Here is a 14,673-nt window from a genome sequence, read left to right on the forward strand (position 1 = left end):
GCTCCTCTTCACATCTGAACCAAGGATGGGAAAAGGTGCTCAAGTGCAAGGTCTACTGTAACGAAAAAGAATTGATATATTTGTATCCAATAACAGCCAACTTGACGATCAAGAGTAAGTCATATGTTTGGTGCAAGTGACATTTTCTAGCCAGCCATGCATCCAGTATAAAAACCTGATATGATGTATGCACCGTGACCAATACACCAGATTTTATAGTTCGTGGTTTCTTCAAGATTGCTGATGGTGTTCTTCCACACACAGTGAGGTCTTTAAAAGACAGTCGTTTTCAATCTGTTTAGATGAGGATACATAGCACAGAAAGAATTATAGCCTCAGCTTCTTTTAGCATGGTGGAGTATGGAAATACAAGACATGTGCTTGCCATTTGCAAGTCGCCACTTGTAAAAAAAAAAAAGTTTTTTTTCCCCCTGTAGGAAATAGTGACATTTGTGTCTTGATTTCAGAAAGGTTTCCAATGTCCAGGGTTAAAAAGGAAATTGTCTTGCCTCTCAAAAATTCAGTTTGAAAAATTACAGACGTGGGGGGAAAAATTCCAAGAACGTCACTGGGTCAGTGAGTCAGACACAGGAGGTCCAATAGAGACGGGATTTGTGGCAGAACATTGGTGGCTCAGAATCCCGCCAGCAGCCAATCTGCACAAGGACCTGGGATAGACAAAACCTATGTACGCCCCAAACATGGAACCTTTCATTAGATGCAGAGAAGAGAGAATTTCTTGGCCTTGGCCTCCAATGCCAAGCGACCAGATTGCCAGGATGAATCTCGTATTTAGATCTTGTCAGTGGCGGAAATGGAACCCCTTGGGAAGCCAGGCTTGGGACTTGGTCTGGACCTGCCATTCCCCCCCGCCCAATCAAAATCCTAGCTTACTAGTAATATTGACCTCCTTAAGCATAAAAGGGGCCAAAAGAGCTGATTAAATAAAATTGCAAAAGAGCAGCTTGTCCATACCGCTTTTCCTGACCCCTCGTCTGGCATGTGCCCAATGTACACCCACAAAATTAAGTGGCACTGCCCTAACCTGGATACTCTGTTGGAAGGAGGAGGCGGAGAAATCTAGAGGAGAATTCACAAGTACCCACTCCACCCCAATTCTGCCAGCAAAATGGGACTGAGGAGTTTTGGCCACTCGGTGTCTGTGTGAAAGCTAAGTAGCATCTAAACCCAAATTAATCAAACATTTATTAGTCGAGGTATGGAATACAATAGCTTGAACTGTATGAAACAGTGGTTAGGCTGCAGCTGGATTGCTGTGTGCCGTTCTGGTCACCACATTACAGGAAAGATGTGAATGCACTGGAAAGGGTGCAGAGGAGATTTATAAGAATGTCACCTGGACTGGAGAATTTTTGATATGAGGGAAGATTGGAGATACTGGGTCTGTTTTCTTTGGAACAGAGGCGGCTAAGGGGAGACCTGATTGAGATGTATAAAATTATGAGGGGCCTGGATAGAGTGGATAGGAAGGACCTGTTTCTCTTAGCAGAGGGATCAACAACCAGGGGGCATAGATTTAAAGTAATTGGGGGGAGGTATAGAGGAGATGAGGGGAAATTTCATCATGCAGAGGGTGGTGGGGTCTGGAACTCACTGCCTGAAAAGTTGGTAGAGGCAGAAACTCTCACCACATTTAAAAAAATACTTGGATGTGCACTTAGTGCCGTAACCTACAGGGCTATGGACAAAGAGTTGGAAAGTGGAATTAGGCTAGATAGGTCTTGGTCGGCCAGCACGGACACGATGGGCCGAAATGGCCTCCTTCCGTGCTGTAAATTTCTATGGGCTAGAAATTGAGCACCATTCCCACCAGGTTTTTCGGCGGTATTCTTCGTTTTCGGTAGAAAACAATCCGGTGGGAGTGGACTGTTGGCTTGAACCAGCAAAAAAAACACAACCGTCCAAGTTGGGTCACAGCAGTGACCCGTAGGCGAGTAGAAAAACAACGCCTACAAGAAACCAGCCGGAGCTGGGCGGTAGGTATGAAACCCTGCAAAAAAAAAAGTTAAACGTTATTTTAAATTTCTTTTACAGCGATTCAGTGGAAAAGGATCCCTGAGAATGTTTTCCAATTTTTTATTTTTTGGAAAAATATTGTGTGTGTTTCCCCCCGCCCCTCACTAGGCCCAACCCGCAGCCTCGGACTAAATTTGAGTAAGTACCGGTCAATTTGCCCAGGATCGCATTTTCCGCTGAGAATCCACATGTAAGATCCATTTTTCCCGCCGGGTGGAATTTTTTTCCTTTTTTTGATCAATTTTTCTCCAGTGTTAATGATCTTAGCAGTTTTTTGGGCGGCAATCTGGCGATGGCAGATTTTGTGGAAATTCTAATTCTATGATTTGGACCTTTGAAGAGCCAAAACTTAATCAAAAAGATCTGATTTAAATACTAGTAACTGCAGCAGTGCTGCTTAGTTCATAATCTGGCAGGGACCCCCGGCAGCCTGACCCTGCCCCTTTAATGTAAACTGAGGGAATGCATTCAGATAAAGTCCGTGATCCACATCAAATCCACTGGTCCTTTGACAACTCCAAGTTCAGAAGCAAGAGATTGATTTTCAATGCGCCCTGCGAAAGAGGACTACAATATTCTATTATTAGGCAGATGCAGGTTTTGTAGAATATTGAAGTCACTGAAAGTGACCCTTGAGTTGCAACATGCTATTTAGAGTGAAGGAGTTTAACCATCTGTTGGGGACAATAGATAATGTCGGCCTGCACTGAACTTTCCATCACTAGAGTGACTGGGCCCAACTAAAATCAAAGCATTCTTTTCATTTTAAATTTCAGAGTGCTTGACTTTTGGCCTTAAAAAATCTGCAGATCCACAAAACCTGAAGATTTTTTTTTTGCCCATCCAAAGACTGAAGAACTTTATTTTTTATAGGAATTAATTACTATGGTCTCAATAAGATTACTTAAAATTTACACTCAAGGAAACAAACTCATGCCAGTTTACCTCAAAATTTTTAAAAAATTCATTCCTGGGATGGGGGCGCCAGCATTCATTGCCCTCGAGAAGGTGGTGGTGAGGTGAGCTGCCTTCTTGAACCTCTGCAGTCCGTGTGGTGAAGGTACTCCCACAGTGCTGTTAGGGAGTTCCAGGATTTTGACCCAGCGACTCTGAAGGAACCGCAATATATTTCCAAGTCAGGATGGTGTGTGACTTGGAGGGGATTTTGCAGGTGATGGTGTTCCCATGCGCCTGCTGCCCTTGTCCTTCTAGGTGGCAGAGGTCATGGGTTTGCGAGGTGCTGTCGAAGAAGCCTTGGCGAGTTGCTGCAGTGCATCTTGTAGATGGTGCACACTGCAGCCACGGTGCAGGGAGTGAAAGTGTAAGTTGGTGGATGGGGTGCCAATCAAGCGGGTTGCTTTTTCCTGGTGTTTATTTGCATTTTTTTCTGTTTCTTGTTGTCGAAAGTGGGACGATTGTAATGGGAGTGTGTTTGGCAAGCAGATCAAAGCATGATATAAATGTCACTGAAATGCATCATCTGTATGATTTCATCATGATCAAAATGATACAGGGGCTGTTCATTCCCCCCCCAAATATTTTTCCAAATACATTTCTTTTTTTGGAGAGTGTAAATTATCCTCTGAAAATATATCAAAAAGAGGATAATTTTTTTTGCAATGTTTAAGAAACAAAAACATATTTCTCTCCCTGTTGAACAGATTTGTATACTTTATCATCTGCTAATAATAGTTAGACACCCTCTCCAACTCTCAGGAGAATGCTTCCGGCTATACTGCTGTCTCACTTATGCCAGTACTGGCGACTGAGTTACAGTTGTTCCTTTGATCTTCTAATGCCAGAGATTTGAGATCAAAGCATCAAAACAGCAAGTGGAATTTAACCACTGATGGTGCTATTAATGAGACAATATATAGAGTGGTTTATGCCACTGTCATCTTACTGTTGCTGCAATCACTTCAAGGGCTCAATTTTGGCCAGGAGTTGCTCCGCTTTTTTTTGGAGCAACTTGATTTTTCTGGCGTAACTTAAATATCCCCATTTTCCACAATCAATTTGCACCAGTGTAAGTGAGTTAGTTATGATTTTTTTAGTTTAGTTTTTTTTTTCTCAAAAGGGGGCGTTACCAGCCAGCTATTTGGCCAGCTAATAGTTACTCCAAATCTAATTATGCGAACCGTCAGGCAGCAGCAGGCTAGAGTCCAGCAGGGAAAACACCCAGCAAACCAACCTCGCAAAAGGGTCCAAAGAAAGGAAAGCTGTTTATCGGCGTTCTCAATTTCGAGACAGACGAGCAGACCCTGGAAAAAGCGTTCTCCAAGTACGGGCAGATCTCCGAGTGATCAAGTACGAGCAGACCCTGGAAGAAGCGTTCTCCAAGTACGGGCAGATCTCCAAGTGATCAAGTACAAGCAGACCCTGGAAGAAGCGTTCTCCAAGTAGGGGCAGATCTCCGGGGTGCGAGTGATCAAGCACAGGGACACCCAAGAGTCCCGGCGGTTTCAGCTTCAGCACAGCGAGCTCAAGATGGCGGCGAGGCTTGCGGCATCAGAGTTCTGCAGAGAGAGAGAGGCAGGCACCAGCAGAGCACCTAAAATGGCGGCGCCCAGTGGAAACCTCGTGGAAAAAACAAAATGGCGTCTTAAAAGGGAAATGTATCCGGGAGTCTTAAAGGGGCCTTACACCGTTGGCGGTCCCCACAAAGCGACTTTTGCAAGGGCAAGAGCGAGTCAAAATGATTACTGTGATTTGTATGATGACGTGATTTATGACAAGAGTTAATATTTTGATGCTAAAATGATTACTGTGATTAAAATGTTTGGTGAAGAGAGTTAATATCACCATGCACAAGTAAAAGGGTTAATGGATCTGTGACTAACATGATGAATGGATTAATGTGATTTCCGATTTTATGTGATTCATGCAATGGTTCAGCGGCTGCAGATGAGCCGCAAAGGCAACTATTTTCTGAGAACAGAGGCAATGCACTATTTGCGATACCCTGTCTCAGCGCAGCCCATTACCTCGGGCAAAAAGGGGCATTATGCCGCCACCATGCCTCACCCAGTGGAGATGGGATTAAATAACTGTTCAGTGTACCTGCAACCTTTTGACATAACTCTTCAATGCATCTATATGTACCATACAAATGTACTGTCTATGTGTAGCTGCTTTCTATTGGAGGTTATGTTTGTGTACTTCGTCACCCATGTAAGGACTGCAAATACCACATGCTTGCACCAGATCGCAAGCATAATCTCTACATGGGGGGGGGGGAAAAGAGGGAAGTGGGTGGTCATGGACTCACACTCACAAATCAACAAGGACGAACAAGGACGAGGTTACCGGCAATGTGCTTTTGAACTGGGGGGAAGAGTGAGACGTTATGTATTGTCCAGGTACATTAAATGTATAGTGCGCTACAGGGGGCACTGTGGTGGGAGACCCGATAGTACCTGCAAGACAGAGTATAAAAGGCTGCCCACCACACCCGAGAGGCACTCTGGAGTTACACAATAAAGGACTAAGGTCACAGCAGTTACTACAATACCATACTGTGTGGAGTCAGTGCTTTGAGTGCTACATACATCACAGAAGTGATTAAAGCTTCATATCGATGCATTTATCAAAGTAAGGTTAAGGCTTTTTAATGTGGGTATCTAAAGAAACATGTTCCCTAAACTGACTGCATCACCTGTTAATGCATACACAGCTCCCCAATAAGCAATGTATTTTTCAATTTAAGTCCATAAATAAGCATTTTCCAACCAAATGGAACTAAGCAGTCCGTGCAATTACCACTCCATACCACTACTCAACATTTGGCCGGCATCGGGTCCCACACAGCGGCTGTAGCAAGCACACGGAGAGGCTGGGGGCAAGGAGCTACTGCGCATGTGCAGACACTCCATTGAGCATGTGCAGACATCCCGGCACTGTTTTCGGCGCAGGATGCTGGCTCTACCCCCAACTCGACTGGCCAAGCTGCGCGACCACAGGGAGGAGGCCGGACAGCGGCCAAAATGGGAAGGAAATTTTTGGGCACACTTCGGAACGGAGAAAAGCGACGCATCTCCGGTAAGTACGCCGAAAAATGGGCTAGGCCAAAATTGAGCCCCAAATTACTCACTTTCTTCAGCTATGGATGGAACAACGGAGTTGTATTTCCTGGTAACCATGGAAAGCAATATACTGGCCATGGAAGAGCAGAAAACAGCACTCCACGTCTGAGTAATGTATGTGGAACTTGCTCTTCCCAAACTTCACTACCACAGCTTATATCAATGTAATTTTTTAAATCATCTTTTTTTAAAAAAAAGCGATTTTACTTTGGAGCGGATAGAAAAAAAAACCTTCATTTACAAGTGAGGTCATATAAATAATTTCTAAGGAATTCTGTTTTTTTTTCCTAATGTTTAATTTGGATTAGAATCCTTATCCCAAAGTAATGGCGATAAAAACACAAATGTGTTTAGCTATTTAAAAAAAAATCTACAATCTTATTATGCTGTCCAGGAGAATTCCTATACTGTGATTATTTAGAAGCCGATTATCGCTGAAATGTCACCAGCTGTCAGCCTGCAAATGGAACATACTTCAGCTCCTGTGCGATGGCAGCAATTTGCTCCACTCGGTCCTGATGTGCAGCCAAGTCGCTCTCAAACGCCTCATGCTTTCTCAGCAAAGCCCGTACTTCAGTCAAAGAGGCAGATTCATAGTCTTTCTGCCTCAAAGCATAATCTTTACCTGGGGAAACCAAGAGCGTATATTAGCCAGGTTAATCTTCGCGCCCCCCACCCCTCCCCAGTATTTTTCGAACTTACAATTCAAAATTCTTTAAAAACAAAAGAGTGTGAAATCAGGGCAGCGATATTTTAACTTGTGGTTTATTGGATTTTATTCTTCAGCAGTTACTGATGTTTCAACCACTGCTCACTATTAACAGTCCATAATTTGTGATAGGATTATATATACATATACTGGTGTACCTCATGTGGCATTGCTCACAGCTGAGCCACTAGTGGGGTTGGTTACAAGAGTGGCGGACTGAGTTGGTTCAATGCGCCTGCTGAAAAGTAATGGGAAAGTTTAGGCGAGTTGGGTCGGGCTGGGTCTGGAGAAAGCCAGGGCAATCACAGAACGGCTGCTAATGTGGACGCAAGAGATCCCATGGCACTATTTTGAAGAAAAGCAGAAGTGTTCTCTCCTGGCCTCAACCAGCATCACCAAAACAGATCATCTGGTCATTATCTCATTGCTGTCTGTGGGACCTTGCTGTGCACAGATTGGCAGCTGCATTTCCCTACATTACAACAATGACTGCACTTCAAAAGTACTTCATTGGTTATAAATCAATTTGGGATGTCCTGAGGTTGAGAGGGGTACTATATAAATGCAAGTCTTTCTTTCTTTCTTTAATGCAATTTTGGGGCAGGCAGCTATGCATGGGGCCTGCAAGCACGGACAGACTGTGGAATGAGTGGAGCATAGAGCGAGCCAGGGAATATGGCCTCATTGTTTTTTCAGGAACGGATTATCTGGATATGACTGCTGACCATGAATCATCATCATCATCATCATAGGCAGTCCTTTGAAACTGAGGAAGTGCTTCCACTCTGAGTTCTCAGGTGATTGTACAGTCCAATACGCGAACTACAGTCCCTGTCACAGGTGAAGGAAAGGGTGGGTGGGGCGTCTGGTTTGCCGCACACTCCTTCTGCTATCTGCGCTTGGTTTCTGCATGCTCTCGGCGACGAGACTCGAGGTGCTCTTCCTCCACTTAGGGCGGTCTTGGGCCAGGGATTCCCTGGTGCCAGTGGAGATGTTGCACTTAATCAAGGAGGCTTTGAGGGTGTCCTTGAAATGCTTTCTCTGCCCACCTGGGGCTCGCTTGCCATGTAGGAGTTCCGAGTAGAGTACTTGCTTTGGGAATCTCGTGTCGGGCACGCGGACGATGTGGTCCGCCCAACGGAGCTGGACGAGTGTGGTCAGTGCTTCGATGCTGGGCCTGATTGAGAACACTGACGTTGGTGCATCTATCCTCCCAGTGGATTTGCAGGATCTTGCGGAGGCAGCGCTGGTGGTATTTCTCCAGCGCTTTGAGGTGTCTACTGTATATGGTCCATGTGTCAGCCATATAGGAGGGCGAGTATCACTGCTGACCACGAGATGGTGACTACTAGACTACCCTTTAGAAAACAAACTCTGCAGTTAAAGAATTCTGACTAATATTCATGTTTAGCATGGACCAATCAGCAATGCTGCTGGAACCAGAGATAAAACTTAATATGGAAATACACACACACACACACACACACACACAAAAGCTGTATTTTGTCACACTAATCTTTCAGATGTTTTCTTACCATGTGTCCATATTTCCTGAATTGTAGCTTTCTGTCTGAATTTCTCAGCTAGGTGATCCAGACGCTCCAATCTCCTTATTTCATTCAGAAGCCATTCTTCATATCCCTTTTCTACCTGCTCAAGGCGCTGCCAAGCACCCGCAATGTCCTGGATATAAGAGAGAAGAGTTGGATCTTTTTCTGATTTGTTCTATGTCCCTCCCCTGTATCACCCTGGATCATAAATCAACTGTGATCACAAGTACAAATCCATTCCCAGTCACCCGTTAAGACAACCCTGAACAGATCAGTATAACATGAGGAAAACTCCAGGACACTCTCCTCCCATCCCCCAGCCATTCCTCCACATTATAAAGCAACAAGCCACTGTTCAGCATTTCAGTATTAATTCTGTCTTTTCAACTCTTATCTTTACCTCTTCAGCGTTGTTAAAACTTGCAATTTCATTAACAATTTACTGATTTTGCACTGTTTTAATCCATGTGATTCATACTGAGTGAAAAACTGTCTCTCTCTCTCATAACTCAGCGTTTTATGCACATTAAGACAATAGTGCAAAATTCTATTGCATAGAATCCTGTATCATTTTTAGGTATGCTCCCCAAAGAAACAAGGCTAAGTATGACATTATAATTTGTAGAATATGATTTATATCCCATGGGAGGGCTAATCTGAACAAAGATAATGAAATATGCAGAGCATTGAAACCACAGAGCCTGCGCGTTCCAACAGACTAGGTGCAATGTACTTCATGGTGCCACCCAAGCTTTTGAGAAAAGGAGACTACCTTTTAGAAAACAAACTCTGTATTTAAAGAATTCTGACTAATATCCTTTTGCTATGCTCCCTCTATTAATTATTGATTATATCATGGGGGTATTAATTGGGAGAATTTACTGAGTCCAAGTGTTGATGGAGCTAAGTTAACATTAGTGATGAACACAGTGGGCCCAATTCTCCCCAACCTCTTTTTTCGGTGCACCGACTTTGCGCGCTGGAAACGGCGGCAAAAAAAAAAGGGGCTCCATCCTACACGCTCTCCGGTGTCCTAGTGTGGCGTAGCTAGTGAAGTGGGGGGTGGAGCAACAGGCCAGCGCAGAAAGCACTGCCGGCAGCTGCGCGCATGCGCAGTGAAGTCTGCGCGCATGCTCCTGCCCTCCCAACGTGTCCTGTGGGCTGTGAGCAGGACCCGATGCTCGCAGCCCCTATCCCTGGCTGAAGGGACGCCCCGATCTTCGCCGCACCCCATCCCCGGCCAAGTGGCCTCCCGTACCGGCCGGCCGGCCGGCCCACTGACTTCCCGCCGAGGTAGGACTTCAGTTTTATTTTTTATTTATTGATGGTTGTGCTTGAGAGTTTTGATTGGGGGGTGGGGAGGGTGGAGGGGACTTTTTTTTTAAAAAAAAACTTGATTCTGGCATAAAGGTAGGACTTCTATTTTTTTATTTGTTATTGATTGATTGCTTATTACTTTGTGATTTGTTTAGTACTTTAAGTCTTCGTGCAGGTCCTCCGCTTCCTTGTATTTTTTATTTGTTATTGAATGCTTATTTTTGTGCTTTGTTTAGTGCTTTGTAAGTGTTGGTGCTTTAAATGTATTAACCTGTGCCGAATTCTTCACTGCCCACAATGTTTTTCAGATCTGGCCACATATGCTGACCTAAGTCGATTTGGAGTAAGAATTTGCTAGCCAATGTGGCATAAATGGCCAAAACTGGCATAAGTTCTGGGAATACCCCCTTTTGAAAAAAAAAAAAAATTGTACCTAACTGACTTACTCTGGAGCAAATATTTGGGGGAAATGGCATTTTTTAAACTTACGCCAGAAAAAACTTACTCCAAAAAAATTGATGCAAATCATGGCCAAAATTGGGCCCAGTGTTACTTTGCCATCCACTGTGCAAATGAAGTCAGCTATTGACAGTTTCAGGCTCCATATCGTCACCAATATCGTGTACCTGTGACCAATGTTCCCCTATGTTTTAATGCGCGTTCACTTGAACCGGAAGCGCGGCCCAGTAGCAGCTGCTCAGCGGCCTGTGCGGGACCTCCTGACCGCTGCTCGGCCACACAGCCTAGCATCCCTTGGGAGCACTCTATATAAGCCGGCCCCAAAGGCCTGTTCCTCACTCTGGAGTGTCTTATTAAAGACTGAGGTCATTGTTACTTTAACCTCCCTGTGTGCAGCCTCATCTGTGTCAGGAACACAACAACTGGCGACGAGTATACGAATCCAACGCAAAGATGCAGCAAACTGTGGGCATCCTGGAGAAGTTCTCGGAGGGTCAGGACTGGGAAGCCTATGTCAAATGGCTAGACCAGTACTTTGTAGCCAACGAGCTGGACGGAGAAGGAAGCGCTGCAAAAAGGAGAGCGGTCCTCCTCATGGTCTGCGGGGCACCGACCTACAGCCTCATGAAGAATCTTCTGGCTCCGGTGAACCCCAAAGATAAGTCTTATGAGGAGCTGTGTACACTGGTTCGGGAGCATCTTAACCCGAGGGAGAGCGTGCTGATGGCGAGGTATCGATTCTACACGTGCCAGCGATCTGAAGGTCAGGAAGTGGCGAGCTACGTCGCCGAGCTCAGGCGACTTGCAGGACAATGAGTTTGACGGCTACCTGGAGCAAATGCTCAGACTTTTTTGTACTGGGCATTGGGCACGAGACCAGCCTACGAAAACTTTTGACAGTAGAAAAACCGACCCTCAGTAAGGCCATTGCGATAGCACAGATGTTTATGTCCACCAGTGATAACACCAAACAAATCTCTCAGCACACAAGTGCTAGCAATGTTCATAAATTAACTGGAACTGTGTTTGCGAGCAGAAATGTACAGGACAGAAACCACGAGTCTGCAACTGCCAGCAGGCCTCAGGTGACCCAGATGACTAAGATTCCGCAACAAAGGATGAATGCAAGGCAATTCACACCTTGTTGGCGCTGTGGAGGCTTCCATTCAGCCTATTCATGCCACTTCAAAGGGTATGTTTGCAAGAGCCGTGGAACAATAGGGCACCTCCAACGAGCTTGCAAATGAGCTGCAAGCTCTGCAAAACCTACTAACCACCACGTGGCAGAGGAAGATCAGTCCGTGGTGGATCAAAGCAATTTCAAGCCTCAGAGGAGGCAGATGCTGAAAGTACACGGGGTGCACACATTTTTGACAAAATGTCCACCTATAATTCTAAATGTAAAATTGAATGGCTTACCCGTAGCCATGGAACTGGACACTGGCGCTAGCCAATCCATCATGAGTAAAAAGATGTTTGAGAGACTGTTGTGCAACAAGGCACTCAGACCAGCCCTGAGCCCGATCCACACGAAACTGAGAACGTACACCATACAACTCATCACTGTCCTGGGCAGTGCCATGGTCAAGGTCACCTACGAGGGCACGGTGCACAAACTGCCACTCTGGATTGTTCCAGGCGATGGCCCCACACTACTTGGAAGGAGCTGGCTGGGCAAAATCCGCTGGAACTGGGATGACATCCGAGCGCTATCACATGTAAATGAGGCCTCATATACCCAGGTTCTTAAATTTCCTTCCCTTTTTGAGCCTGGCATTGGAAACTTTTCCGGGCGAAGGTGCAGATCCACTTGGTCCCAAAGGCACGACCCATTCACCACAAGGTGCGAGCGGTACTCACATGATGAGAGAGTGGAAATTGAGCTGGACAGGCTGCAACGCGAGGGCATCATCTCCCCAGTGGAATTCAGCGAGTGGGCCAGCCCGATTGTTCCAGTACTCAAAAGTGATGGCGCGGTCAGGATTTGCGGCGATTATAAAGTAACTATTAATCGTTTCTCGCTACAGGACCAATACCCGCTACCTAAGGCAGATGACCTATTTGCGACGCTGGCAGGAGGCAAGACGTTCACCAAGCTCGACCTGACTTTGGCCTACATGATGCAGGAGCTGGAGGAGTCTTCGAAGGGCCTCACCTGCATCAACACGCACAAGGGACTGTTCATCTACAACAGATGCCCGTTTGGAATGCGATTGGCAGCGATCTTCCAGAGAAACATGGAGAGCCTACTCAAGTCGGTACCACGCACGGTGGTTTTTCAGGATGACATATTGGTCACGGGTGGGGACACCGTTGAGCACCTACAAAGCCTCCAGCGACTGGGTTGGGTGGGGCTGCGGCTGAAGAGGTCGAAATGCGTCTTCATGGCAACAGAATTGGAGTCTTTGGGGAGAAAGATCCCGGCAGATGGCATTCGGCCCACAGATGTCAAGACAGAGGCCATCAGTAACGCGCCCAGGCCACAGAACGTCACGGAGCTGCGGTTGTTCCTGGGACTCAACTATTTTGCTAACTTCCTACCGGGGTTAAGCACCCTCTTAGAGCCCCTACATGTGTTATTGCGCAAAGGTGAGAACTGGGTATGGGGAAAAAAAACAAGTAATTGCTTTTGAGAAAGCCAGAAACATTTTATGCTCCAACATGCTGCTTGTATTGTATAACCCATGTAAAAGACTCGTGCTCGCACGTGATGCGTCGTCGTACGGAGTCGGGTGTGTATTACAACAAGCTAATGTTGCGGGAAAGTTGCAACCTGTCACCTACGCCTCCAGGAGCTTGTCTAAGACCAAGAGGGCCTACAGCATGATTGAGAAAGAGGCATTAGCGTGTGTTCGGGGTAAAAAAAATGCATCAGTACATGTATGGCCTCAAATTTCAGCTGGAAACCGATCAAAGCCCCTCATATCCCTGTTTGCTGAAAACAAGGGGATAAATACTAATGGCTCAGCCCGCATACAAAGGTGGGCACTTGCGCTATCAGTGTATAACTATACCATCCGCCACAGGCCAGGCACCGAGAACTGTGCAGATGATCTCAGTCAGCTACCATTGCCCACCACGGGGGTGGAAATGGCGCAGCCTGCAGACTTGTTGATGGTCATGGAAGCGTTTGAAAATCACCTGTCACGGCCCGCCAGATTAGGTCTTAGACCAGCCAAGATCCTCTGCTGTCCATAGTAAAAAACTGTGTACTGCATGGGACCTGGGCCAGCATCCCCGTTGAAATGCAAGAGCTAACCAAGCCGTTCCAGCGGCGAAAGGACGAGCTGTCCATTCAGGCAGACTGCCTGTTGTGGGGTAACCGCATAGTGCTACCAAAAAAGGGCAGGGAGATGTTCATCTCAGATCTCCACAGCACACACCCTGTTATACTAATGATGAAAGCGATAGCCAGATCCCACGTGTGGTGGCTTGGTATAGACTCTGACTTAGAGTCCTGTGTACGGCAATGCAGCGTGTGTGCACAGTTGAGCAACGCGCCCAGAGAGGCACCACTAAGTTTGGGGTCCTGGCCCTCCAGACCATGGTCAAGCATCCAAGTCGACTATGCGGGCCCGTTTCTCGGTAAAATGTTCCTGGTGGTGGTGGATGCTTTATCAAAATGGATTGAATGTGAAATAATGTCGGGAAGCACCGCCACCGCCACCATTGAAAGCCTGAGGGCCATGTTTGCCACCCATGGCCTGCCTGACATACTGGTCAGTGACAACGGGCCATGTTTCACCAGTGCTAAATTGAAAGAATTCATGACCCGTAATGGGATCAAACATGTCACCTCGGCCCCGTTTAAACCAGCCTCCAATGGGCAGGCAGAGCAGGCAGTACAAACAATCAAACAGAGCCTCAAACGAGTCACAGAAGGCTCACTCCAAACCCTCCTGTCCCGAGTACTGCTCAGCTACTGCACGAGACCCCACCCCATAAAAAGGACACTTAAAATCAGATTCTTGCTGGTTCACCCCAACCTGCATGATCAGGTAGAGAGCAGGCGGCAGCAACAAAATGTGAACAATGGTTGCGCCACTGTGTCACGGGAAAATTGATCTGAATGACCCTGTGTACGTGCTAAACTATGGACATGGTCCCAAGTGGATCACGGGCATGGTGATAGCTAAAGAAGGGAGTAGGGTGTTTGTAGTCAAACTAGACAATGGACAAATTTGCAGAAAGCACCTGGACCAAACGAGGCTGCGGTTCACAGACTGCCCTTAACAACCCACAGCAGACACCACCTTTTTCGAGCCCACAACACACACCCAAAGGATCAACGACACCACCCCGGACCAGGAAATCAAACCCATCATGCCCAACAGCCAAGCAAGGCCAGGCTCACCCAGCAGCCCTGCAGGGCCAACAACACGCCAGCCCAGCGAGGGCACAGCCAACACACCAGAACAGACATTTGTACCAAAGTGGTCCACCAGGAAAAGAAAGGCTCCCGACCGCTTCACCTTGTAAATAGTTTTCACTTTGACTTTAGCAGGGAGTGATGTTGTGT

General features: G+C 46.4%; 1 protein-coding gene across 4 annotated transcripts in view; it reads right to left on the reverse strand.

Annotated features, from left to right (window-relative positions):
• LOC139273026 (alpha-actinin-2-like) overlaps positions 1–14,673 on the reverse strand; it is a 135,318-nt gene that overhangs the window by 26,881 nt on the left and 93,764 nt on the right. For all 4 annotated transcript variants that reach the window (XM_070889293.1, XM_070889296.1, XM_070889295.1 and 1 more), the window contains exons 11-12: positions 8,364–8,511; positions 6,594–6,744 (exon numbers count right to left, since the gene is read on the reverse strand). In XM_070889293.1, the coding sequence (XP_070745394.1) occupies positions 6,594–6,744; positions 8,364–8,511 (299 nt within the window). The remainder of the gene's footprint in view (positions 1–6,593; positions 6,745–8,363; positions 8,512–14,673) is intronic.

This window comes from Pristiophorus japonicus, chromosome 9 (genome assembly GCF_044704955.1).
Source record: "Pristiophorus japonicus isolate sPriJap1 chromosome 9, sPriJap1.hap1, whole genome shotgun sequence".
Taxonomy (NCBI): Eukaryota; Metazoa; Chordata; class Chondrichthyes; family Pristiophoridae; genus Pristiophorus; species Pristiophorus japonicus.